The sequence below is a fragment of the Piliocolobus tephrosceles genome, chromosome 9, assembly GCF_002776525.5.
Source record: "Piliocolobus tephrosceles isolate RC106 chromosome 9, ASM277652v3, whole genome shotgun sequence".
Taxonomy (NCBI): Eukaryota; Metazoa; Chordata; class Mammalia; order Primates; family Cercopithecidae; genus Piliocolobus; species Piliocolobus tephrosceles.
Window position 1 is genome coordinate 75,623,162 of NC_045442.1, and position 27,834 is coordinate 75,650,995.

Sequence of the window (27,834 nt, forward strand, 5' to 3'; positions counted from 1 at the left end):
GGATAGCCCTGACACATCCCTCCCCTCCCAGGCCAGCAGACCGTGACCCACATCCCCCACCTCTGTCGCTTACCCTCAGGGGCCTCTGGATCTGGGGACAAATTAACTTCCCAGAAAGGATGAAAGCCAGCCAGAGCAGGAGGCTGACAGTGCCCTGCCCTGACCCTCCACCTGCTGCTCCCCAAGTGGGAGGCCTTGAGACCAGCTGCCCTGTGCCCAGCCGCTTGCTTTTCTAGCCTCAGTCTCCCCATATGTCAAAGAAATATGGAGAAATCCCTGCCAGGCTTCTGCCTTGTCCACGGTGTGGTCAGAGTTGGGGCAGGGGCCTCAACAAGGTCACCTTAGGGTCTCTCCGAGCTGGAGGTGCTTTTATGCCCAAAGCCAGGCACCCCAGCGCCTCAGCTCTGCCACCCTTCCTCCCCCAGCTCCGAGTTTGAAGAGGTCACCATCGATCCCACGTGCAGCTGGCGGCCAGTGCCCATCAAGTCGGACTTACACATCAAGGACGACCCTGACGGCATCCCCTCCAAGCGGTTCAAGACCATGAGTCCCAGCCAGATGATCATGCCCAATGTCATGGAGATGATCGCAGCCCTGGGCCCCGGCCCGTCCCCCTACCCCCTCCCGCCTCCCCCAGGGGGCACCAACTCCAACGACTACAGCAGCCAAGGTGGGTGATGCCGGGCAGGGAAGAAGGGAGAAGGAGGGCAGCCCCAAGTCCCTGCAGGGGCACAGAATTTCTGTGCTGATAGTGGCAGGGGCCGGGGATGTGGTTGAAGAGAGAGAAGTAACACGCCCCCCCAACAATCCCCAGTTTGCTAGACTTGAGGGTACATGGGCCTAGCCCAGGGGCTTCAGAGCCTGCCCTGGTGGGAGATAAGACTGCTGCCTCTTCCCAGCCAATTGCCTCTGGGTCTGCTGACAACACACACTCACCTGAGTTCTTGGCCTTACCCCCTGCCCTCCCATATTTTTTCCGTGATATCTGCATTTTCCTTGCAACTTTCCTGCCCTCCTAGGGACAGAGTCCAGGTTCCTGGAGCCTTAGCCTTTAGCCACCAAGGTCACCCACTGGCCCTTATACTCCCGGCTGCCCAGACCAAGTTTCACCCCTACTGCCACTGATTCCTGGAAAGTAGCCCCCACTGGGTGGCAGCTCCCGCTGGGATCCCTGATCTTAGGTCCCCATGAGAGGCCCAGAGAAGTTAGGCCACCTAGCCAGACTCCCACAGTGTGCCAAGGGCCAAGCCTCCCAACCTGCTGATCCTCTGACCCTTGCCATCGTCACATGGTGGAGGGCACAGTGACCAGGGAGGCGGGACAGCTGGCTTCTGCGCGCGTCATCCTGAGTCTGTTGCAGCTTTCTTTGTGGGCTTGGCAGAACCTGCACCCACTCTGGGCCTGGGTCTTGCTGGGTATGAAAAGTGCCCACATTGAGGAGTAGCTCAGCGGGTCTGCTGTGGGCTCAGGCCATGTCCCCCACTCCCCACAGGAGCCTGGCCCTCCCCCTTTCTCCCACTCTGCCCCCTCCTCCATAACTGTCAGGGCAGCACATCCTCTAGGGTACCACAGACCATGGGACAGGGCTGCGTGGCTACTCCATCCTACAGCCCGGAAGCCTCAGGCTGCTGTGGCCAACTGCAGCCTTGCAAGAGGAAAAGGACTTGGCTTGTATTTTTATACACTCTCTGTTCCCTGGGGTGGCCACTGTCCCTCTGGGTGACCCTCTCCCCTCCCCATCTCATCCCTTCCTAGGCAACAACTACCAAGGCCATGGCAACTTTGACTTCCCCCACGGGAACCCTGGAGGGACATCCATGAATGACTTCATGCACGGGCCCCCCCAACTCTCCCATCCCCCGGACATGCCCAACAACATGGCCACCCTCGAGAAACCCCTCAGTCACCCCATGCAGGAAACTGTGAGTACCTTCTCCTCGCCCCACCCCATTCCCCAGCCTTTGGGGTTGATGCCTTGGGATCTGGATACACTGTTCCCTCCCAGGCAAGGCAGAGTATGAAGATTTGGATGTGTGGGCTCAGAAGGGAATAGGAGGGGTCTGACTGAGGCTAGGTCATGGCCTGTCAGCATCGTTGGTCTTGGCTGTTTTACCTAGGACTTCGGATTCTCTGGAGATGGGAGAAGCTTCAGGCTCTTCCCCAAACACTCACCCCTCCACACATACACACACACATGTGCATGCACTCGCCAGTACCCAGCACACGCCATCAGCCCTCTCCCTCTCCCACTTGCACACTCTTACACTCACCTAACACGGTTCCAGCCACCTCGACTTTTGTCCCCTTATTCCCCAAGGATCTGAATTCAGGGTATTACCACCTCCAACAAAAGAAATGCTAGGAAGTCTCATTATCTGAAGAGCATTCGCTTCTCGTTCTGTTTCACACTTATTGACATATGCCCTGTGTGGCTGAGGATGCCCCTGGTGGGTTAAGGTATCCTGTGCTGTCCACAGGCCCTCCCTTCCTGTGGCCCCAGTGGCAGTGGCAGGAGGCCCTCCTGTCCCCTGGAGTCCTCATCCAGTGAGTTCCACGTGGTTCCACTCAGTTTAACAAACGTTTTGTGAGCTGTGCTCTGCAGAGGCCGTGTGACAGGTGTAAGCAGGACAGATAGGCCTTGTGCCAATGGAGCAAAACTCCTGGCAGTGCATGGGTGCAGGAAGAACAGTTGGGGTTTGGAGAAACTGTAGCCTCCAGAGGCTGAGGTGGTGTGTCTGAGGTCTCAGTCATTCTGGGCTCTCATCTTAGGGAGGAGGGGCCACTGCTGAGCACGTGGCTGTGGGTCCTGGGCCACACAAGCCAATGAGAGGGTCCGAGGTCCCGCCAGTGTCTGGCAGTGGGCTTGGGTGGCCTGCACAGGAAGGAGCCTCTGGATTATACTGTCTTCCACACACCTGACATGGAATTGCCTCAGGACTCCAGGTGAGGGAGCAGCAACTTTCCCTCAGGACCCCAGGAGTCCAAGTGGGAAATAGATGCTTTGTGGAGCCTTGGCCAAGTTTTTGAAAGTTACTCTCTACCCCATGGGGCTTGTGATTTCTGGGGGCTTCTTTCCTGGTGCCCCTTCCTGGGTCCTGAGGGCATCCCACACCCAGAGGACACCAAAATCACACACCCCCCCCCCCCAACACACACACATCCTGCGCCCTCCAGTTCCTACCACTGGAATATGGAGTGGGAATGCCATCTGTTTCCCCTTGACAACCAAGCTTTCTCTTGCCTTCTGTGAGCCCCGCTGCCTGCATCTGTGTGGCCGGATCTGAGCCTGTGAGTTGACCTCAGAGCCCCTTAAGATGTTCTCTAGATGGTCCTGTCCTCCCTTTCTGAACTCTAACTAGAGGGCAAGCAGACCTGGAAGTGCAGATGCGCCAGGCTGCTGGGGCAGGGCAGTCACAGGTAAACTCCTAGCACACCTGCCCAGGTGGAGGCAGCCACACCCCCAGCTGAGCCCAAGGCTGGGAGGCACTGCCATGCCCGCAGGGACTGCTGCCCCCACAGACTGCCCATACTTGGTGGCAGGTTGACAGGTGTGTCAGCAGTGCTCCAACAGCACCTGCCTCTCCAGGCCGGAGACGTTCCAGCCAGATACGGAGCTGAGGGGCACAGCTGCCTCTGAAGATCCAAGGACTGTCTGTCTTGAGCTGGGCTGCACAGCTGGAGTATGGAGCCCTCCCTGCTCTCCCAGGGTGGGCACTGAGGGCATCTACAGGAGTGGGAGCCCCAAGCTGGCCTCTCACTGACCATGGGTGGTGGCCCATTCCTCCAGCCTCTTGTATGTGTCTTATAAATGGGTCTCCCAAGGTCTCCAGCATCACAGTTGCGAGGTCATCGCATTCTTGGGACTTGGACTGAAAGGGCACTGTGCTCCCTAAGGCCACATTGGGTTGAGGCCCTGTACGCTGAGAAGGGGCCACCTGAACCGTGGGCAGAGACTGGCCCGTAGCAAGGCCTGGGAAGCAGTTTTAGGAGAAACAGGAAGAGGAAGTTGGAATTGGGCAAAGACTGAGGATGGTGTGGCTGCGAATTCTAAATGCACACAGGGAGAACATGCCCCAGGATGGGGTAGGGTGAGGGGACGAAAAGACCAAGGAAGCATGTGCCAGGCTGCTGTTCCAGTGGAACACCTGGAGCATCCGTGAGCCACCTTCACTGGCAGAGTGAAAATGGGGCTGGGGGCTGTCAGGGATGCTTGCAGCGGGATCAGGGCTTGGTCTGCAGGATTCCCCAGCCTTTCACTTTGAAGGAGGGTCTGCTTGCGACAGCAACAGGCTAGCAGGGGAATGTTCACATCTCCCCCACCCGCCCACAGGCAGCCCAGTGTTCAGTGCACGTGCCCACGGGAGGGTGTGAGTCCTCTAGTTCATCTGTTAGAGAGGCACCGCCAGCCTCACCCTCAGCAAGACACCCACCATTGGTGAACCGTCACTCAGTCCCCTTGTCCTTGGAGTGCCGGAGGTGCCTTGCCTCCCTCACAACCCTGTGTTTTTGAGGGCTGGTGCCGACCAAGTAGGATGTCTAGGAACAGGGTCTGGCAGGGTGTGAAGATGCCCCTGGCTGGCCCGGTGCCCACCCAGCCCTGCTCTGACAGCCAGATTCCACCCGGGCTGCAGGGCTTGTGCCAAGACCCCAGCTGCTGCACACTTCGGGCTGGCAGAAGGTGCCTCCGTGCCCAGCATCACCCCTGCCCAGGGCCCACTTGGGAGGTGCAGACCCAGTCCTGAGCCGCACGCCCGCCCGATGCTGTCTGTCTGTGTCTGCTCTCTGCTGCCCAGCTTGGGGTCTGCACCATGCTGCGGCGGCCGCCCTCCCGCCTCCTGCTCCCTGGAACATGCCCATTCTGCTTCTCCATCCTGCCCTCGCTGTTGTTCGTTGTCTGGGCGGGGAGGCGGAGGGGCCTGGGGGAGCCCAGGCCCAGCTCCCCGTGTCTGTGCTTGTGTCGAAGCCCTCCCCACCTCCTGGGGCCCCACGTGGCCTGGGAGGTCCCCGCCGTCCCCCTGCAGCCTCCCCGATGGGTGGTTTTGGGGGAGAAATTTTTCTTTGTTTCTCTGCCCAGAAGCAACGTTCAGCCTCGTACCGGGTGGCCACGTTTCGGGGGTTGTGACTTCCCTGGTTGTGTTGGGTTTCATTTTCTCCAGGCATCATCGCCGTGCCTCCTCACCTCACCTCTCTTCTCTCCCGCTCTCTCCTCCTCCACAGATGCCACACGCTGGCAGCTCTGACCAGCCCCACCCCTCCATACAACAAGGTTTGCACGTACCACACCCCAGCAGCCAGTCAGGGCCTCCATTACATCACAGTGGGGCTCCTCCTCCTCCTCCTTCCCAGCCTCCCCGGCAGCCGCCACAGGCCGCTCCCAGCAGCCATCCACACAGCGACCTGACCTTTAACCCCTCCTCAGCCTTAGAGGGTCAGGCCGGAGCGCAGGGAGCATCCGACATGCCGGAGCCTTCGCTGGATGTAAGTTGGGGTCGCCACTCGCCTTGGCCTGGGGCTAGGCCTGGCGCCGGGACCTGCCCGAGAGAAGGGGTGGGTGTGAGGGCTCAAGGCCCCGAGGGGAGGAGGTGGGTGGGTGGCGGGAGGGCTTCAGCCAGACCTGGCTCCAGACCAGGAAGCCCCATGATGGGGAAGTGTTACTACTGAGGGTCCCCACCCTGCTGGCTCCTGTCCCCCCAGTCCCTTTGGCCATAGCCCTGAACCCCAGCCCTGACCCACCTTCTGACCCAAGCCCTGCGGGGTCCCTCGTGCAGCACAGGAGGGTCCCTGCCCTCCCCCAGTGGTGAGCTTGCGGTTTCTGTGTCTGCCTCTCTGGCCTGGGCAGGGAGGGCTGGAGGGAGAGGCCGTCTGTCTGCCTCACTGGTGTGTGTCTGTCTCCAGTTTTCTTGTCCGCGTGTTGTCCATGCCCTGCTTCCGCTTGCTCCATCGCTCACTCCGAGAGACCCCCATGTGGGTGACAGAAGGTGGGGGCAGAGGGGGCAACCTTGGGTCACAGCCAGGGGTGGCAGGCCAGCATGGGCAGCAGAGGGCCAGGGATCCTACCCTGAAGTCTGGAAGATGGTGGGGGTCACCCTGGATGATGGGGCTGGGCTGCTGGATGTGGCTGGCGGGATGGGACCGAGCACCGGCCCCTCCCATGCCCACCACAGAGCTGGTGCCAGACTCCGGGAGGAGGCCTGTTCGTCAGTCGCTCCTGTTCTTCACCCCCAGCCCTGCTCTGTCAGCCTCTGCTCCAGCAGCATCAGAGGGCTCTGTGCTAGCTAGGACTCACTCACTGTGCAGCCATCTCAGGTCCTCGCCCAGTGTTCCCCCTCAGCCAGGCCAGTGGGGCTGCTTTTAGATGCATGAGGCTTCCCATGTGACAGACTCCAAGGATATCTCAGTAGAGGGTAGGGACAGTCTGCAACCCCTCTGGGGCCACAGGGAAGGATGGCTGCCAGCCGGCCACAGGCTCACCAAGGAGCAGCGAGCCCTTGAGAGAGGGATGGTGGGTAGGGGGTTGCGGGAACCACTCGCCTTCCCGCCTTCCCACCTTCATACCAGCCCACCTCCTTGTGCTTACACATGAAGCATGTGATTTCAGCTGGGAGGCCCAAGTGACCCACCATGGGGCCTTCCCAGCTTAGGGCTGAAGTCCATGCCTGAAAAGGGTCAGCCCTGCTCAGGCCTCGGCTGGTGGGCTGCGGGTCCCGCTCCCCAGGCTTGAAATGAGCACGGGGGTGCCCCACACTCGGTGCAGTGGCTGGTGTGTGTGGGGGGGATGCCTGGCAGGCCCAGGCCCAAGGCTGTTCTCTTCCCTTTTTTTTGGCTAGGGTCCTGAGAGGCAAGTGGAGGGGGACGGGCCAGGGCGCCCCTGCATTCCTCAGCCGGGGCCTGCCTCTCGGGCACACCTCATCTGAACTTCGTCACTCCTTCTTTTCCAGCTCCTTCCCGAACTCACAAATCCTGACGAGCTCCTGTCTTACCTGGACCCCCCCGACCTGCCGAGCAATAGTAACGATGACCTCCTGTCTCTGTTTGAGAACAACTGAAGGCCACCCAGTCGGGGCCATCCCTCCACACTCTGCCTCCCACCCCACCTGCCCTACACACTTTTCCACCTGGGAGCCTGTGCCCTCAGACTGCCCCGCACCAGAGCCACAGGCTGTGGGGCGGGAAACCCTCCCCTGCTGCAGCCCTCTCAAAACAGAGGGGTAGGGAGGGTGCGCCGGGAAGGCTGTGTGGGTCTGGAGTCCCCGTCCCGCCTGCACGCCCTGCGCTTGGGCCCATGTCCAGCGCAGGCCTGAAGACCACCCTCCCGAGAGGAACCAGCCCGGTAAGAGGGCGCACGCCGATGTGGCTTCCCGGTCCCTCTGCGTGTGCCGATTCCAGATGACCTTCCAGTGTCCCCAAGGTTCTTCCATCTTTTAGACTGTAACCCTGCCTCCCTGCTTCCTGGTCCAGAGCCTCCCTTAAGTGACTGGAGCCTGAGAAGGCCCCCGGGCCCCAGCGTGGGCCCCGAGCCTTGGAGGAGCGCTGGCAGTTGGTGGCAGTGAGACTAGCCCGCCCACCACCACCCACCACAGAAAAGCACAAACCTCTGGGAAAGACTACGTCTCTCGGGGGCCACTGGTCATCGGTTTGACCCCTGACCTTTAAGCCGAGATACCCGATAAACACACTCTCTCAGAAAGCAGAGAAAAAGGACAAGATTCTGTGTTTGAGAGGGAGTCTGCCATTCCTGCTTGGGGACTGGTGGGAAACAGGGCCAGGACATTTCTGAGGCTCCACCTCCAAGCTCAGACAGGACCCAGCCTTGGGGGACAGAGAGAGCAGGTGTGCGCCCAACCAAAGTGATTGTGCCCTTGGTTGGGGGGCAGGGGCATGCAACCTGTCAGAATCAAACAGGAGCGGCAACTTCTAACTTTGCTCCAAGCCACTCTCTTTTTAAACAGCAACGATTTAAAGCTATGAAGTCACCTGGAGAAAAGGAACGTTGCGCTTGGACAGCAAGCAAACCATTTCTGTCTGTGTGTTCTGTTTTTCTCCTAGTCCCTCTCCTGCCACCTCTCCAAGACTTCCGTGGGACGCCCACTTCCCTCTGTGTCCTAGTTCTCTTTGTCCAATCAGATGGCAAGGGCAGTGTGTGGAAAGGCTGGGAAGGTGCAGAAACCGGAGCCCAGGGCAATGGTGTCTGTCCAGCCCCTCCCTCTGTCCTTGTGCTCCAAGCTACCCCCGGCTGTAGCCCAGGCCATGGCCATGTGCACTAGTATGTACCTGCAGGCATGGGGGGAGGAGGGGAGCGTGTTTCTGGGCCTGCCCCAGACACTGCCCTTGGCTGCCAGCCTCTCCTGCCTGCACTCCTCCACCATCACAATCTCACCTCACACTCCTGCTTGCTTAAGCAAAAGCAGCCTCTGGCCTTCCCTCCACCGCTTTGCTCCATCTGGCTTACCACTCTCCAGGGCCTCCTGGGGAGCTTGTCCTGTGTTCGCTTTGTTTCAGGGGTCCCATCTGTAAATTCTTTGCACCCTTCCCGGCCGCTGCCTGGGGCCCTTTCTGCTCTCCCGTGCACTGTGGGTGGTCCCCAGCACTCCTCTGTGGGTTTTACTGGAAAGGTGGCCCCAGCTGTTGACTTCCAGTCACTGTCCCAGACGGCACAAGGTTTTCTGTAGGAAAGCTGCCATTGCCCCAGCCCCTTTTTTTCCTTTGTCCCGTTGTCGTCGAGGTTTTTTCAAATAGTGTGTTGTTCAGTATGCAAATCAATTATTTTAAGAATCGCTTTTGTAAATATCTTTGTGAATATTTTAGTATCGTCTTTGATAATATTCAACATTTTCATGACCTGGTTATAGCCTTTGCTGGTGTTTTTAAAATACCTAGACTCAATGACAAAGACCGAGTCTTCTTTTTTTTAAAACAAAAACAATAAAAGCAACCAGGGCTATTTGTACAGTTGAAGGGGCGAACAGAATGGGCGGCTGTGCTGGGAGTTGGAAGACCGGGCAGCCCGCTATTTAGAGCCATCCCTCAGTCAGCTGGCAGGGACAAGCCAACGCCAGGTAGCATGTGGCCACCCTGCCCAGTGTCTGTGGCCTGGCAAGTGGCCACGCCCTGTGTCAGACCATCTGGGAATTAAGCTCCAGACAGACTTACAGATGCCTTCCTTAGGAGTTCTTGCTTCCTGCCTTGATACTTTGCCCCAGAAAGGCCTGGGGTTCATTCTGGTTCTTAATCAGGGTGTGTCCACACTCTGCTCACAGGCGGATCCACAGCTTTCCAGTGCAGAGAGTCGAGATGCTCCCTGCAGCCCAGGCCCCGGGCGCTTCCTGCAAACATCTCTGGGCTCAGCACCTGAGGCAGGTTTCCTGGGTCCCCTCTCCAGCAAGCCTCCACCAGCAAGCTCGGCCCAGAGCTTCCCTTTCGGCCGGCTCTGAACCGTGTGTGGTGCCTACAGCCTGCAGTCTGGAGACAAGCTCTGCCGGAGTGCTCTTGGAGCCAGGCCAAGGTGTGAGGGGGGTGCAGAGGCACCCGGGGCGGGAGCAAGCCCCAGGTTGTGACAGGTGCAGGTAGACAACGCCCATTAGCAGAGATGGTCCTGAGCTCTGGAGAGATCCTTCCCTGATCCTTTCGGACGACTACTTGGAGCCATAAGTAACCTCAGCAAAAACGAGGCCTCTGCAAGCCACTTTTCCATGCCAAGCATCCACCCGGCCGGCCCACAGGCATGTTTCTGCCACCCACTCCTCAAGATGGACAGGGAGCCAGCAGGCAGGCGGGAAGGGCCAAGTACAGGCAATCACCCCCATCTTCTTGGTTTGAAGCTTTATCCATGTATCATGTTCCCTGTAGCCATTTTATTTTTTAAGAAACTGCTAATACTTTCTCCCTAATGGAAGCCCTGACCACCCAGAGAGCTACAGGTCTGCTCCCGACGGGCCTCGGGCCTGACCCGTCCACACAGGGCCGTGTCAGCAGCAGCGACTCAAGGGACGTGTGTACATATGTAAATGAGAAATAGAGACGTGTCAACAGATGCATTCATTTCTCTTGGAATGTGTATTGTTTTTATTTTGCGAAACAACAACAACAACAACAAAAAAGCTTGGAACTCCATCACGTGGAAAAACTAGATCCTGTTGGTTATAGCATTTGTGAGTTCTCCACGTCTGTCTCTCTCGCTCATGTAATATACTCAGACCCTGCGTGGAAAGGGATTTTTGTTCTGTTTTTATTTTACCTACATGTACTATTTAGCTTCAGTGTACTAGTCCTGCCACCTGTGTATTTTTAGGGTGCTATGGAAATAATGAAAAGAAATGGGGATTTCAGAAGAAAATTGTAACCAAATTCATACTTTGTATAATTTTTGATATCATGATCACAGGTGATTCACACGTACACACATAAACACACCCACCAGTGCAGCCTGAAGTAACTCCCACAGAAACCATCATCGTCTTTGTACATCGTATGTACAATGCAATCATTTCATACTTTAAACTGGTCAAAAAACTAATTGTGATTTCTAGTCTTGCAAAGCTGTATGTAGTTAGATGATGTGACAACCTCTAATATTTATCTAATAAATATGTATTCAGATGAAACCTGTATATTAGGTGTTCATGTGGTTATTTTGTATTTAAAGATCAAATTATTTGACTATTGCTAGACATTTCTGTACTCTGTTGTAACACTGAGGTATCTCATTTGCCCATGTTAATTTTTTTCTAAATAAATTGACAAAAATGAAGGTTTGCGAATTAGCTATTTTGTGGATGTTAAGGAGTGGTTTGGGTGTTTTTGCTTTTGTTTTAAACCACACTCCCAGCCCTGTTACCCTCTGCACACACAAAAAATAAAGGCAGGTGGTTTGGGTGTTGAGTTGGAAGAACCCCTGTCCATGGGGGTCCCTGGAACCAGCCCCTGGTGGGGCAGGTGCAGTGTGTGGCTGGATGGTTGGGGGAGTTGGGGTGGCTGAACGGGGCCAGGTGGCTGCAGGGTGCTAAGGGCTCCTGTGATATGTGACTCAGAGTGTCCAACAGTGTCCCATCTCTGATGCTCCCTTGTGGATGATGCTGGGTTTAAGTATATTCATGTTAAGCCACAGAGGGTGCTGTTCAGAGCACTCAGGAGTGTGGGTTCAATGGAGAGTGAGTGTTCACTGCAGCCATGCTCCCTGCTGGCATGTCAACATCCCTGGCCTCCGCCTCTCAGTACACCTGACCCTCCCCTCCTAGGGAAGCTTAGGTTTTCCCTCCTCTGTGAGCGTGCTTTACCTGGGCTACTGTCTCACGAGAACCCCTGCCCAGGCCGTGGTTTTAACCATCCTTCCAGCCTCGGTACCAACACAAACTGACAGCACTTCATGTGTCTCTGATTGAAGTTTTGGGAACAGGCATCTGACACAGCCCCACGACCAGTCCCTACCGTCCCTCCATGCAGCCTGACCTGAGGGGGAAAGCAAGCATGGCTGCTATGGCCTTTCCTCCACAGGGACTGTCCACAGAGGGAAGAAGGGCCGGGCCGGCACCCCAGAGATCACTCAGATGTATCCGGTGTCAGGAGAGTGAGGGTGTGTGCAGGAGCCAGCGGTGTGGGGGAGGCTGCAGGGTGCTACCTGTAGGGGGCTGGGTACCCGGAAGCCCCCAGCTCCTGGGGCCTCTCCGAGGTGGCTGGAGTTCCTCCTTTTGGAGGGAGGTGGAAGGTGAGGAGGAGAAAAGATTTACATTAAATAATGGAACACCCACCGACCACTGCTCAGCTGCAGGCACTGCCTTCTGCCAGCGTCGCCAGGACAGGCTGACTCTTATCTCTGAGCAGACACCCCTCCGAGAGGAGGGTGCTTAGTTAGCTTGAGGGAGAGCTTCCCAAAGGAGACATGCCCAGCTCCATGTGTCTTAGAGCAGCGTGGTGGGGCTGGGCCAGCACTTTAATAAAACCAATGAGAATACGGTAGGAAATATCAGGAGTGTGCCCTATAAACGGTAGCATTGTATCAAGAAACTGTGTGTGTGTGTGTGTGTGTCTGTGTGTGTATGTGTGTATGTCTCTGTGTGTGTGTGTGTGTGTGTGTGTGTGTGTGTGTGTGTGTGTCTGCCGAGTCATGATGTTAATTCTTATTTGTGGGTTGTGGTTAAAAACAAAAAGTTTGAATGCCATTGACTTAAAGGCAGGAAGTGGGCAGGGGAGCAGGGAGAGGGAGGAAGGGCAGTGTACTCCCCTGACTTCATGATAATAAGCAAACCTTCCTGGCATTTTAGCTGGAGACTCTGAACCTGGGATACAGGCCTGTGGCTGCCCCACAAGGCTGCATGGAGACTGGCTGGCCCCACCTCAGCTAACTCCTCCCCAGAAGGGTGACTTCCTTCTGTGAGCCTAACCCTGGGATGAGAAACATCCACCCAAAAAGCCCAACGTGGGGCCTGGCTTGGGACAGTTCAGAGCTCAGCCTCCCAGCATGTGGGGTCACACACCATGGATCATCTTACATCTCTTCTTCCCCTAGCCCACCGCGAAGTCTCCACCCTGAATCCACTGACTGTCTTCATGTAAGGCCATGGGGTACTACTGGGGAAAGTCATTCAGCCCTGCAGGTTGATGCCAGGACACATTGGGGTATCCAGCCTCACTGAGTGCTGAAGGCACTCAATGTTTAATGGCCCCTCATTTCCCTTGTCCTCTGCTCGAGCCTCCTGCTAACCACGCCCACCTTGCTCTCAGCAGGCTACCCTACCCTCACCCAGCTCCCCACTGTCCCCGCTGCTACCCACAGGCCTATCTCCATCCACCCTGGACATATCTTTTTCCACCCAAGCCCAGAGGATGTGGTGTCCCTTCCCCAGTTGGGGCCACCCCTCCCCCAGCCCCTGACACCATCACCCCCTTCTCTTCTACCAGAAGTCTCACTCTATCTGCCTGCTAACCCTCCCCATACCTCTGCCTCCTGCCTCCTTGGGTTTAGTGGCCCAGGCTCTGGCATCGCGAGGTTCTGCTTGGGGTGGGCTCCACCCCTCAATGGCCAGTCTCTGCTCCTTCCCACGCAGGCTTCTTGGCTACAAAGCTGCCAGTGCTCACTCTCTTTCTCTGTCACCCCTCATATGCTTGGTTCGTGCCCCACCAGTTCTCTGACACTTCTCCTGCAAGCTCACCAATGGCCTTTTGGTTGCTGATCCACGCTGCTTTCTGAGACTGGACCTCACAGCTGCACTTGACAGTTGCCGTTTCTTCCTTGAAGCTCTCTTCTCTTGCTGCTGTGGTTTGAATTCTTGTCCCCTCCACAACTCATGGTGAAACCTAATCCCCAGTGTAACAGTACTAAGAGGCAGGCCCTTGGACCCAAGGGCTCTGCCTTCATGAATGGATTGATGGATTAATGAGTTGGTGAATTCATGGGTTATCATGGGAGTAGGTCTGTTATAAAAGCCAACTTGGCACACACTTGCCCTCCTCGCCACGTGGTGCCTTATGCCATGCTACACTGCATCATGAGGCCCTCATCAGATGCAGTCACCCAATCTTGAACTTCCCAGCCTTCAGAAGCATGAGCTAAATAAACCACTTTTCTTTATAAATTACTCAGTCTCAAGTATTCTGCTAGAGCAACAGAAAAGAGACAAAGACACTTGAATCCATGACAACTCCCTCTTTCATCTGTTTAGTTCTCCTGGCATCCCTCTGGTTGTGCCTTCCTTGTCTTCTCCACAGGTTCCTATGGTAACTAGGTACTTGTGGTGCTTCATCAGGATCTTCTTCACCAACTGGCCCACCCATCCCGATGCTGCTATGGGTGTTGGCTGCCAACAGCCCACAACATGCCTCTTTATCAAAGAATTTCCCTCAGCACACAGAAACCTCAACATGCCTCTTTATCAGAGAATTTCCCTCAGCACACAGAAACCTCCATGCCTGACAGGTTACCTGCCCCCTATCCCCACACACGCAACCCTGCCAGGCAGCCCACAGCCAAAATTGACTGCCACAAGGAATAAAAGGCCTCTTTGCTGGGGCATGGTCAGTGCTCTTGATTCCTCCCTGTGGGTCAGGTCAGGGCTAGACTTTACCTGAGGCCACATGCTAACTCCACTCTCTCCTCTTCCTTGTTCTGCCTGCCTCCCTCATAGGTTTCTCCCATGATCACTCCCTCAATAAATAAATCATGGAATCCGCATGCCTGTCCTAGGCTCTGCTCCTATCCAGATCGAAGACAGTGGGTGCTGGGAATGGGTCTGGGAGGCAGGCTGTGAGGATAGGATGCTGGAGAGGTACCACTGACCAGATGATAATGAGGACCCACCACTAGTGGCAGGAATTGGGTAACAGTGTGCACCTGCAGTGAACTGAGATGGGACACAGGTGAAGGAGCTACACAGCTGCAGCAATGTCTCTGGCATCTGAGAGATATGGGTAAAGAATAACTATTAAGACTATGGACTTGCTAAATGTGGCTATTGCTAAATGTCACGGATGCATTGAAGAAAGGAAATTGCAGTTACAGATATCTTAATTGGCAATTTAGAGTGTGAAGAGTCAGAGGAAACCTCTTGGCAGGAAGCATTGGAAAGCACTTACCTTCTGCAGCCAGAGACCAGATGGAGTGGCAATCAAGCAGAGGACTCATTGTAAAAGCAGCAGAACTTGAGTAAAGGCTCAATTCTCCATCAAGGGGGGACTCCTATACCCAAATCAGACCCCTGGTAGGGAAGGAGACACAAAGACTTGGGATGAGGACTGTCACACCAATACCTCTCACAAAAAAAATGTTTATTATGACTGGCTGACAGAGAAGGGAAATTCTTGAGTTTGGGTCACAGATAGGTTGACTTGGCCTGTGTGTGTAAGCCAAAAATGGACCAAGCCTGCACTACAGCCCCACCCAAGGGTGACCCTGAAAGATGGTGGTGAGAGAAAATCCCTCCAATAGGCAGAGATTTTGCCAAAGAACCTGGTCATCTCGTGGCAAGAGAAGTGACCTGAAGTAAGGATATGCACGTACTCATGGGCAGCGGTGAATGGCTTAGCTCTTTATGGGTCAGGGGCCTGGGAAAATCAAGAATGGACTATCAGAGACAAAAAGGACTAGGAAAGAGGCCTGTGGATCTGAGAGTGGCAAAAAGAGCGAAGATCACCTATCACATTTCAACACACACCAAAGAGCATCCATTGCAGAAGCGACACCAAACAACCAAGTGGGCAGGATGAGTCGGCCAGTGGACATCAGCCAGTCTCTGCCCTCACTCATCATCCTCCATCCAGTCCTTGCACCATATGGGCTCATGAACAGAGTGCCATGGTGACAATGACGAAGTTATATATAACCCTAACAGCCTTGGCTTCCTCTCCCCAAGGTTGATCTAGCTACTGTCACTGCTGAATGCCCAGCCTGTCATCAACAGAGACCCAAGCTGAGCCCCTGATACAATAACATTCCAGGATGAGACCAACTAGCCACTTGGTGACAAGTAGATTATGTATGACCCCTTCCCTCATGGGAAGGGCAGTGATTTGCCCAGACAGGATGGATGTGTATTCTAGGTATGAGTTCACCTCTCCTTCCAATGGAGCCTTAGCCCATTGGCACTATGGCTCACCAAGAGTCTGATTCACTGACATGGGCCTTCAGTTGACATCACTGCAGACTAACAGAGCTGAGTCATCATGAGGGCTGCATGACAGTGGGCACACAACTATGAGATCCACTGGTCCTTACACATTTCATACCATCTAGAATCTGCCAATCTATAGGGGATAGAGTTGCCTCTTAAAGACACAGCTGAGGTACCAACTGGGAGGCAATACCTTGTCAGTGTGAAGGATATGGGGTGCTATTATCCTTCAGGTTGTCCTATACCTTAAATCAATGACCCCCATTCCCATCAACAGGCAGATGAAATAAACTTAATGTGAGAAGTGACTGGATCTGAGCAGTGCAAGGGGTAGGCTTAGTGCACGCAGTGGCACCCTGCCCAAATCCCTTCTGCGGGGTGATGCACTCCTCCCCCAGCTGCCGTGAGTGTTGGTTCTTCACAACTCACAGCCTGCAGCCCGCTTTCTCTGGAGAATTGCCCTGAGGTGGCCAAAGATGTCTCACCTTGGAAGTTCCACCCTCTGGATGTGGCCCACAAAAAATGGCTAGAGTACAAAGTGCCTGCCCTCTGGCCTTAAGGATCTGGCTTATGCTCCAAAGCCTTTGCTCCATGATCCAGCCAAGGATAGCCTCTCCCCAAGTCCCTCTCATTGTTCATCTCTTCCCCCTCCTTACCCTGCTCCTCTCCATCTTACAGATTGTTTCTGGATAGCAGTACCTTTAGTGAATAAATCAACTTCACCTGGCTACAAAAAAAGTATTTCTCTGCTCAACAAAACAGAACCAAAAGCTGCTGCTGAGTGCTAATGATGCCAGGGCACAAGTATGGGCAGGTAGCTGAGAGAAGCAGAGAGTGTGACAACTAGAGAGCACTGATTGTGACCAAGGGGCATGTGCTTCTCTAGGTGTTTGTTGCCAGGTGAGAATGCAGACCCAGCTGTTGCTAGACCTTCTGATTTTCCAAGAGAATCTAGAAATGCAGGTTTTAAAAAAAAGTTGCAAATAAGCAAACAAAAATGTGTACAGACACCTATGGCCCAAATAAAGTCCAGGTGTGAGCTGCATCTGTCCCCAGTCCCTGACCTCTGACCCAAGGCCAAATGCTGGTTTAAGTGGCAGGACTGAAGTGCAGCCCAGCCCTGTGAGACTCCGGAGCTTAACCACCAAGTTCTATACCTCTAGATTAGCTGGAAAGACCAGTCCCTGCCTAAAGCAGAGGTACCCATGGTCTGCAGATGTCAAGACCGGACCCATCTGCCACCATCCCCAGCCCTGAACATATTGTCTTTGGCCACCATAACACACTACCCTGTTCTCACATCCGTGTCTTTACCAATGCCTGTCCCTCCTCCTGGAATGCCACTCTAGACTTTTGGGAATGCCTGCACACCCTTATCCTCCTTCCCTGGAAACTGCCACTTGCCGTTGCAGAAAGGCAGCCATATTTGACTCACATGACCAAACACCCCTTGACCTCAGCCCATTAGACCAGGAGGGACACATGTCGCGAAGGACTAGCCAGCCAGTGACCAATCATGTTACCCCTACCCCGGTCAAGAATCTGACCTAAGGCACAAAGACTGCAGGTGGCCATTGTGGTCCTGGCTGGATCTAAGGCCTCACCTGCCTTCTGAACTCTTCCCCTGCTCTCAGCAGATCTCTGTTACTAGGCTCAGTATTTGCCTTTGACTTTTTCCCTCCCCTCCAGGCTACATGATTTCCCTTTTTCTTTTTATGACTTTGCTTATATCAAAAGTTAAGTCTTCTGTCGACCTTGTCAGGAGAACAAAAGGAGCTTTCTAGCTTTTAACTAAAAGGATGTCAGTTACAACAGGAATATATGTCAAACAAAAACAGGGTCTCAGCTTTGGTGGTTTTTGGGAACCCTTTCTTCCTATTACTACTGCTTATTATCCAGGACCTGGCGTCTTCCCTTTGTCACCCAGGGCTGGTGTCTTCCCCTCACCACCCGGGACCTAGTAGTCTTCTCTGGAGCTAGTGTCTTCCCTGAGAGGCAAGACAGACCAGCCCAGCCAGAGTGCTGCTGCTAACATCACAGAGACAGCAGGCCCTGTCTTTGGCAGCTCCCCAGACTCTCTGTGGTTTGGTTTTATAGCCTGACACTCGAGGTGGCTCACAGCTTCCTTCTGGAGTGAACATTTCACATCCTGCCTGCCCGGCACCCCTCCCTTCTTCGGGGAACTGTATTCGCTTCCTTTTGAGCATCACTCTGCCCCTCTTACTGCCCCTCTCTGATATGTGAGCCAGGCCATGCTGCTGTAATAAACACTGAACTATCAGTGGCTCAAGACAATGCCCATGTCACAGCCAATGTGTGTGCCCCCGGTTGGACGCTGTCTATGTGGTCATTCACTAACCCAGGCCCTTCTCATCTGGTAGCTCTGCCCTCCTTAAAACTTTCTGCATTCAACTGGCAGATGAGGAAAGTCAAAGGAGTATCCCATAGAGAGTAAGTTTATGGGCCAGGCCCACATTTGTTGGCTAGAGTTCAATCTCATGACTGTGACTGACTTAGGATTTCAGTTAGCTACACCTAACTGCAAAGGTAGCAGGGAAGGTCTTCAGAGAGAAGGCCAAGATCCAGGGAAAGGTACTCCAGCTATGTGCCTAGACAGGAGACAGAGTCCTAGGGAAGGATTCTGTTTGGTCCAGCTGGGTTCTGTGTCCACTCCCTGGCCTGGTCATTTTGAACTGGAAGGCAGAGTTGTATCAGCTCCCATGGATTCAAATGAACATTTAGACAGTGTATCAGTTAGGTTTTGCTGCAGAACAAACAGCTATTTTTTATTAATGGCCTAAAACAACTATTCGTTTTTTGCCTCTGAGACTGTGAGTGGAGTGAGAGGTTCTGCCGACTGGGCCAGGCTCATATGATCTCAGCTGGGCTCACTCACGTGTGTCTGTGGTCAGCAGGCAGGCTAGTTTAGAATGGCCTCACTCGCATATTTGGTAGCTGGCTTGCAGTTAACTGGAGCGACGTGGCAACCAAGCCATCTGTCTCTCATCACCCGTCAGGCTAGCCTGGGCTTGTTCAAATGGTCGGCTCAGGATTGTACAGCATTACTTCAAGCTCGTTTCATCAGTCAAAACAAGTCCTAAGACAAGACGAGATTCAAGGCCTGGGAAAACAGACTTCTTCTCCTCCTGATAGGGAGAGTTACAACATCACATTGCAAGGAACTGTGAATAACGGAAAGAAAATTGCAGGGTCAACAATTGTAACCTACCACAGCCAATTTCTGCCACATAATCCCCTGGGAACCAACACAGCCCTGCCTTTCAGTCCACAGTGACTGGTCTGTGGAGGCAGATACCAATCAGAATCCTTCCCTAGCATTTTCCATCCTGGTGCTGGCATATCCCAGTCACACCTGTGTCTTCCTCAGTTACACGAGCCAGTGAATCACAGAGACCCACATTTGACTTGGGTCTCTACCAGGCACTGCTTTAGCCTCTGGAGAAACATCTGACAAATGTAACCCCTTACTGTTTGGTTGACCCACACTTAAGATGCACTTGATGCACTGATGGAGGCAGGATGGATGCACGAAAGGGCCGTGAGAGAGATATGGACACCAACAGGGCTAGTGGCAGCTGGCCCTTCTCCCAGCCGGGCCATGCCACTCCAGGAAGAGGGGTGAGTCGCCTGGCGTCCACCTGGGGACTCAGAGACTCCAGGGTCAAACTGAGTATGGTCAGGGCCTGGGACCACATCACCCATCCCATGGATGATGGTGATGGGGACCCAGAATCCTGAGCTTTTTGGGGGCCCCTGCCCCCTAGAATGCATGCTCAGAAGATTCCACTGTGACTGGACAGAGTGAGACCACCAGTGCAATTGTCAGTCAGGGAGCTTTGAGTGCCAGCAACAGAAACTGATTTTGATTACCTTAAGGGAAGGAGAAAGGGTATTTGTTGGTAGGATGTGAGTGAGTGGAAAGGTGGAGGGAAGAATGGAAAATAAGCTCAGAACAGACAGGAGCCTGGCCCAGACAGGCTTGTCAGCAGGAACTGGTGGCCTTATCTGGCACTGATATAGGAAAGAATGAACTAATTCCACTTTTCCCCCCGTCTAGGTGTCAATTCCTGCCAGAGAGCATCTGGTTGGTCAAGCTGAGATCATAGACACACTGCCCCCACCCGCAGACCTTCTCTTCACTGGTGATAAGAGAAAAGGGTCTGCTGGAAGGTGTGTTTGGGCTCCTGTAGTTTATTCCAGGGATTAGCAAACTACAATTTTGGGGTCCAAATCCAGTCAGGCTCCTGTTCTTACGCCCCTGAACTAAGAATCGATTTTATATTTTAAGCGATTACATTTTAAATGATTGTGTAAGTACCTGCATCACAGCCTCAATTTTGTCTCTTGGTCCACAAAATCTAAAGTATTAACTATCTGGCCCTTTAAGAAAAAGTGTATAGACCCCTGGCTTATACAGCAGGGCTCAGTCACCTGGGTACATTGATCCAGGAAGACAGGAAGGGCAGCTGGACACGGTGGAGATCATGTGAGTCTGTGTCTGTGTGTGTCTCTGTGTGCATATCTGCATGTCTGTGTGTCTGTATGGTTGGGTGTGTGTCTGTGTGTCTGTGTCTGTGTGTGTCTCCATGTGTCTGTGTCTCTATGTGCCTCTGTGTGTGTCAGCAAGGCTCCCTGTGTGTGTCTGTGTGTGTGTGTGTGTGTATGTGTATGTGTCTCCGTATGTGTCTGTGTGTGTCTGTGTGTGTATCTGTGTGTCTGTGTGCCTCTGTATCTATGTGTCTCTGTGTGTATCTGTGTGTATGTGGGTCTGTGTCTGTGTGTATCTGTGTGTGTTTGTATGTGGGTATGTGGGTGTGTCTCTGTGTGTCTGTGTGTTTCTGTATCTCTGTGTGTATGTGTCTGTGTGTGTCTGTGAGTCTCTGTGGGTGTGTCTCTATGTGTCTGTGTGTGTGTCTATTTGTATGTCTATGTGTCTCTTTGTGTGTCTGCATGTGTCTCTGTGTGTGTCTGTTTCTCTGTGTGTGTGTCTGTGTGTGTGTCTGTGTATGTGTGTCTGTGTCTCCATGTGTATCTGTGTGTCTCTGTGTGTGTGTCTCTATGTGTGTGTCTGTGTGTGTGTGTCTGTGTATATACGTGTGTGTGTCTGTGTTTTCTGTGTGTGTCTCTGTGTGTCTGTATGTGTGTGTGTGTCTGTGGGTCCATGTGTTTCTGTGTCTGTGTGTGTGTGTGTCTCTCTGTGTGTCTGTGTGTCAGCAGGGCTCCCTGTGTGTGTCTCTGTGTGTATGTCTCTATGCGTGTCTGTGTGTGTGTCTCTATGTGTGTGTCTCTGTGTGTGTCTGTGTATATATGTGTGTGTCTGTTTTCTGTGTGTGTCTATGTGTCTGTCTATGTGTCTGTTTCTATATCTGTGTGTGTGTTTCTGTGTGTGCTGGTGTGTCTGTGTGTCCATGTGTTTGTATGTCTGTGCATGTGTGTCTATGTGTCTGTGTGCTTCTGTATCTGTGTGTCTGTGTATGTGTGTGTCTGTGTCTGTGTCTGTGTGTCTCGAAACTGAGATGTCTCCCCACCAGCTCTTCCATCTAGGAAGAAACCCAGGAATTAAGGTGACATGATTTGGACAGGATGTTCTTCATTGCAGTTGTCAGGTTAATGGAAGCAGTACTTTTGCGGTGCAATTCAGAGCAGGAAGGAGTGGGAGCTTTGTAAATGCAGAAAATCAGGGTGACTATCAGGAAAAGGGTCACGATGACATAAAATGGAGAATGTGAATGTTTCTTATAGACCTGGTCACCTTCATCCACCATGTGGGAGGTTCCACTCTCTGAAACTGCCATGTAGAAAGATCTCGTGGAGTGGCCACATGCAAAGTGAGAGAAGCTCAGTGAGCCCTGCTGGCTGAGTCTTTCCAGCCTGGACCCCAGACCTGTGAGTGAAGAAGCCTTCAAGATGACCCCAGCCCAGCCACCATCTGGCTGAGGCTGTGTGCCTCCTCAAGGAAGAACCACATAGCTGAGTCCAGTCAAGCTCTGGATCCTGAGCAGAATCCGTGATTGTCATGGTTTAAAGCTACTGTTCTGGGCTAGCTTGCCGTGCAGCAATAGGAACCCAAACCACCACATTGGAGGGAATTCATCTCTGCTGTGCAGGATGTGCTGGATCTGCAGACATTTGCCAAGAGCACATGCTTGGGGAATGGAGGGACGGGGGTAAACCCTCTCCATCCTCTCCTGGGAACCCCCAGGACCATCCAAACAGGATGCCCCAGCTCAGTGATAGAGCGGGGACCCAGAAGGGCCCAGGCTTTCTTCATGGCTTCAGGAAACGGTGGGGTGTTCCAGGGAAGGGGAGAAATTGATGGATGGTGGGAAGAGATGGAAGCAGGGGAGGGAACTGTGGGGAGCTTCCCAGGGGTGTGAAGAGGACCCTCCCTCCATCCACTAGACAGAGGACACATCCCTCCTGTTTGTGAGAGCATTCTGGTGCTAGGCTGGGCACCTTGCCTAATTCCTCCTAGCCCCAAAGTCTCTGAGACTTCAAACCCATCACCCAAGGCTGGGCATGGTGGCTCATACCTCTAATCCCAGCACTTTGGGAGGTTGAGGTGGGAGGATGGCTTGAGCCCAAAAGTTTAAGACCAGCCTGGGCAATATAGTGAGACCCTGTCTCTACAAACCTTAAAAAAAAAAATGGGCATAGTGGTACAGATCTGTAGTCCCAGCTACTCAGGAGGCTGAGCTGGGAGGATTGCTTGAGCCCAGGATATAGAGGCTGCAGTGAGCCATGATTGTGCTACTGCACTCCAGTCTAGGCGACAGAGCAAGTCCCTGTCTCAAAACAAAACAAAACAAAAAACTATCACCCAACCCCACCCTGGGGAAAGGCAGGAGCGGGTCTGGAGCTATAAGTCTAGGAGAGGTTCCGCTGGGTCCAGAAAGGAGGCAGCTTCTCCCTTGCCGTGGCCTCTGACCTGAGCAGGGCATCTGCCCCCAGTTGTGTGCAGATGGACAAATGAGAACACATCTGCGAACCTCTTGACTCGAGGAACAGGAGGGGGCAGGAAGGAGACCTCCTGTCCCAGGGTTCAATCTGGAGGGCCCAAAGGCTTGGTGCTGCTGGAAGCAGGAAGAGCACCAGCAGCCACTGGGGCGACTTGGGTAATGGGGCGCCCTCCCCTCCGGCCATTAACAAGAGCCGGAGACAGGAACAGGAACCCCAGGTGGGCCATCTCACCAACCCTCAGGGGCTTCATAAAGGAAGAAGCTGGAAAGGCCCAAGGATGCAGGTGCCAGAGAGGCCCCAGAAGCCCCATGCTGCCTGCTAAAGATCAGCCCCTGCCTCTGCTGCTGCCAGAGGAGACCAGAAGGAGCAAGTGCAAAGAGGAGCCAGGTGTGTGTCAAGGCCTTGGAGGAAAGTGTCACCTCTAGGGGTGCTTTGAGCCACCTTCACCCCGTGAGCATTAACCATACCATTAAGCAGCCCTCACAGGTCCACCTCCCATACTTCCCATGTGAACTGCACACCTCCTGAGAGAGGGAGCCTCTAGGATGACGTCATGCTCAGGTGCTGGTGACTCACCTGAGCTGGGCTGAGGGCAGGGAAGAGGCTCGGGAGACAGGCTGCTGCTCCTTGACCATCCTGTCTCGTGCTGCCCAGCCCGAGTGATGGAAACTTAGGCAACGCCCTGAGATGGTGGCCCACAGGGCCATGTGGTTCCTGCTGGGCCTGGAATCACTTCCTGGTATGGTGACACCAATCCTTGAACCTCAGAGCTGGCAAGGCCACAAGGAGCCTGCCCAGGGCAGGAAGTAAGAGAAGCCAGTTGCCATGCTTCTGTAGCCATGTGGCCTCATGCACTCTCAGGGCCTCATTGCCTCACCTGGGCAGTGGGCGTCCTGCCTTCACATCTCCTCTCCACAATCCCCGCTTGCTGAACAGAGCGGATGAGTGAGCAAATGAGACCAGGGCTGTGAGAGGGCTCTGTGGAATGTGGGGGACGGTGCACACGGAGGACGCACTATCGTTGCTCTGATGCCTAGGAGAGGTAGGCCTGGCCCTTACCCTCATGAAGTCCCAGCCTCGTCAGGGAGACCCACTGTTGACTTGTGGAAGTTCAGATGGATTAGTGTTGAAACAGAAGTGCCTACAAAGCACTGTGGAAATGTGGAGCAGGCTTGCAGGCAGGGCCTAGGGTGCGTCAGGTTGACTAAGTGCTCAATTATTTGCTCCTGCACGCCATGAGGGATTTAGTCTGTTTTGTTTGCTGCTGTGTCCCTAGTGCCTGGGATAGAGCCTGGCATACAGCAGGTGCCTAATAATTACTTGTTGCATGGATGAATGGATGAATGAACAAGAGAGAGGGAAGGGAAGGCTATCAGGTGAGCTGAACCAAAAAGGGTGAGTCAGAGGTGAGGTGGGACCAACAGTCCAACACACAGGAATAGGACGTGCAGGCACTCAGAGGCCCATGGCAGAGAGTACATCTGGAAGTGGTGGTTTCCACGGGGCCTGCTGGAGAGGAAGACAACGTGGGGGAATCTGGGTTTGGGAATCTGGGTCTTCACTCTGAGGACAGTAGGGAACTATAGGGGGTAGCCTGCTAATTAGATGTGGTGGGTTTGGTTTTTCAGATAGCTTTTTCAGGTAGTGTCTAATTCAATGGCTTTTAGTATACTCATAGACTTGTGAACCACCGCAATACATTTTAGAATATTTTTACCACCCCAAATAGAGATCCCACACCCACTGGCTATCATCCTCCAACCTCCCATCCCCTCAGACTTAGAAAAGCACCAATATATTTTCTGTCTGTATAAATTTGCCTGTTTTGGACATTTTATATTAATGGAATCCTACACAAGGTGGACTTTTGTGACGAGCTTCTTTCACCAGGAGTAATGTTTTCAAGGTTCATTCCTGTCATGCATCAGTACCTCATTTCTTTTTATTACCAAGTAATATTCCATTGTGTGGATTTACCACCTTTTGTGTGTCCATTTGCCAGCCGATGGACATTTGGGATGTTTATAAGTGGTTTTTAAAAAGATCCTCAGATGGTTAAAATTAACAAGACTAAAAATACCAAGTGCTGGTGTGGATGTGGAATAACCAGACCTCTCATATATTAGTGCCGGGCATCTATAATGGTATGACCACTTTGGAAAAGTTTGGCAGTTTCTTATAAAGATAAACATATATTTACTATATATCCCAGAGATTTAACTTATAGAAATTTACCCAAGAGAAATGAAGACATATCCACACAAAAAAATGTACACAAGTGGTCAGGGCAGCATTATCCATAACAGTAAAAATCTGGAAACAGTCTAGTTGTTCATCAATATGAGAATTAATAAACAAATTGAGTTATATTTATAAAATGGAAACTTATCCAACAATAAAAGTCACAAAAGATGGATGAAGACGAAAAACACAGTGGATGAAAGAATCCAGACATAAAGGAGTATCACTGTATAATTACTAAAAAATTATATTTTATGAGAAGCTTAAGAACCCACAAAACTCATTTCTTGGGGATAGAAGTCAGCACAGAGGGTTTTCTGGGTGTAGGCTGGGTGACTGGAGGCAGGGGTAGAGAAAACTTTCCAAGGTGATTGAAATATTCTATGCCTTGACGTGACTGGGTATCGGTAGCACAGAGGTACGCATTTGTCAAAACTCTTTAAACTTCATTCTTAAGATCCATGCATTGTATTAAATGTCAATTATGCCTGAATAAAGGAGGGGGAAAACGATCCACCTGGAAGAATGAAGGAGACTGGACTTCGGGGCTAGGATTGGAGGGCAGGGAGGGGCCTACTGTAGTCTGTAAGGTAGGGGGCCGCAGAATGGGGAGACAAAATGGACCAGAGGGATGCTAAGGAGGTACAGAGGAAAAGGTGGGTGCCTGATTGGCAGGAGTGAGGTCAGTGGGAGAGAGGGGGCAAGGGTGACTCAGGTTCCTCTCTTGGTACCTGTTATGGGTTAGTTCTCAGCCTGGTCGAGCTCCATCCCATGGGCTTCCTGGCTGAGTGAAGCCGGGCCCCGGCTGACTCACTTCTGACCATGAGGTGTGCCCTGCCCTGGTCGGCCGGCCTCACAGGCTCACTTGTGTCATCCTCCTGTGATGCTACCTGACTCATGGGAGGAGAAGCCCAGACGACTTGGGCTTTGTGTAATCAGTGGACAGAGCCCTCTGGCTCTCCAGATGTGCTTGGCAAGCCACCTTGGCTCATGGGTGGCTTGGGGTACCCAGGGAACCTTCAGAACCTGCATTGAGAACAGCCTTGGAAGAGTAGCACAATCTCTCTGCATTACAGAGGAGAAGGCTGAGGTCCAGGAGGGCAGGAGGTAGCTCCAGACCCCCTCTTCCCACCTTCTCCCTATTCCCCTCTGATTTCAGCTCTGCAACTGGTACAGTGGCCCACACTGGAGACAGAGGAGGAGCAGTGGTGGGAAGCCCCCAGGACTCACGACCCCTCTGATTACAGTGCACTATGGTGGGGAGGCACAGGCACCCTTGGCCGGCGCTCTTTGAGTGCCTCAGCAGCTCAAGTGTGCGGTGGCCTTGGGAAGAGCTGGTGGGAAAGTCCCAGGCATGTGTCATCCTGTTGTCATCTACCCCACCCCAAGGACTTCCCCATATGAGCATCTTCTCCTTATTATCTAGCCCAGGCCCCTTGCCTCAGACAAGGACTTCTCAATTCCCCTGAGATGTATTATGCTAAATCCTGAGAAATAAACCTCTTTGAAGGGGAGAAGATAATGCACCTTCTGGGCTCCACTTCCATGCCAGCACACTGAACTCTTCTAGAACAAAGGAATTGTGTTTGTGTTTTGAAAATGCTTTATTGAAGTATAACAAAAATATAATGAGTACACAGATCATCAATGTAGAATTTGGTAAATATATACATATGTACACCATGCAGATCAAGATTTAAAACATTTCCAGGACTCCAGAAGGCTGGCTCCCTTGTACCCACTTCCAGCGACCCCCTCCCTCAAAGTAGCCCCTATTCTGACTTCTCTCACCATAGATTAGTTTCACCTACTCTTGTACTTTCCATAATCATATAGCATATCCTCAAGATTTTTGTTTCTTCTCAATATAATGTCTGTGAGATTCATCCATGTTGCCTGCATCAGTAGCTGTTCTTTTTTATTGTTGAGTAGCATTCCACTGTATGGATGTACCACAATGCATGCATTCACCTTACTGTTCATGGGCACTTGGGTTGTTTCCAGTTTGAGGCACCTATGAATGTTCATATGAAGTATTTGTGTGGACATACATACTGATTTCTCTTTTTTTTTAATTTTTTATTTGTTTTGAGATGGAGTCTCGCTCTGTCACCCAGGCTGGAGTGCAGTGGTGTGACCTTGGCTCACTACAAGCCCCGCTTCCTGGGTTCACGCCATTCTCCTGCCTCAGCCTCCTGAGTAGCTGGGACTACAGGTGCCCACCACCATGCTCAGCTAATTTTTTGTATTTTTAGTAGAGATGGGATTTCACCCTGTTAGCCAGGATCATCTCGATCTCCTGACCTTGTGATCTGCCCACCTTGGACTCCCAAAGTGCTGGCATTACAGGCGTGAGCCACTGTGCCTGGCCTTTACTTTTAATTTTTTAAAAAATAGAGATGAGATCTCACTATGTTGCCCAGGCTGGTCTCACACTCCTGAGCTCAAGTGATCCTCCTTTCTCGGCCTCCCAAAGTGCTAGGATTACAGGGATGAGCCACCATGACTGGCCCTCATTTCTTTTAAATATATGCCTAGAAGTGGAATTTCTGAGTCATAGGTAAGCGTATTTTTAGCTTTAGTAGGTAACTGCCAAACAGTTTTCTAAAGTTATTGTACTAACTGACACTCCCACTAACAATGTATAAAAGTTCCAGCTATGCCACATCCTCAGAAACCCTTTTTAATTTCAGCCATTTTAGTGAGTATACAATCGTATCTCATTGGGGCTTTAATTTGCTTTCTCCTGATGACTAAAGATGCTGTCTGTCTACCTTCTCACATGCTTACTGGTCATTTGGATACCTTTTTGTGTGTGTGTAAAATGCTTGCTCAAGTTTTTTGACCACTGTCTATTGGGCTATTTCCCTTTTCTTATTGATTGATATAAGTTCTCTATATGTACTGAATATGAACTTTTGTCAGATGTATGTATTGTGACTATCTTGTCCTACTTTGTAGCTTTTTTCCTTCCTTCCTTCCTTCCTTCCTTCCTTCCTTCCTTCCTTCCTTC

At 52.6% G+C, this 27,834-nt stretch overlaps 1 protein-coding gene across 6 annotated transcripts in view; it reads left to right on the forward strand.

Moving 5' to 3' along the window:
- The window catches only part of ZMIZ1 (zinc finger MIZ-type containing 1), a 245,263-nt gene extending 236,742 nt beyond the window's left edge, over positions 1 to 8,521 (forward strand). For 5 of the 6 annotated variants that reach the window (XM_023204838.3, XM_023204836.3, XM_023204837.3 and 2 more), the window contains 4 exons: positions 426 to 670; positions 1,756 to 1,922; positions 5,218 to 5,478; positions 6,939 to 8,521. In XM_023204838.3, coding sequence (XP_023060606.1) covers positions 426 to 670; positions 1,756 to 1,922; positions 5,218 to 5,478; positions 6,939 to 7,046 — 781 coding nt within the window. In that variant the 3' untranslated portion in view covers positions 7,047 to 8,521. The remainder of the gene's footprint in view (positions 1 to 425; positions 671 to 1,755; positions 1,923 to 5,217; positions 5,479 to 6,938) is intronic. The other variant, XM_023204839.3, reaches the window with a different exon arrangement.
- Positions 8,522 to 27,834: the final 19,313 nt, after the last annotated feature.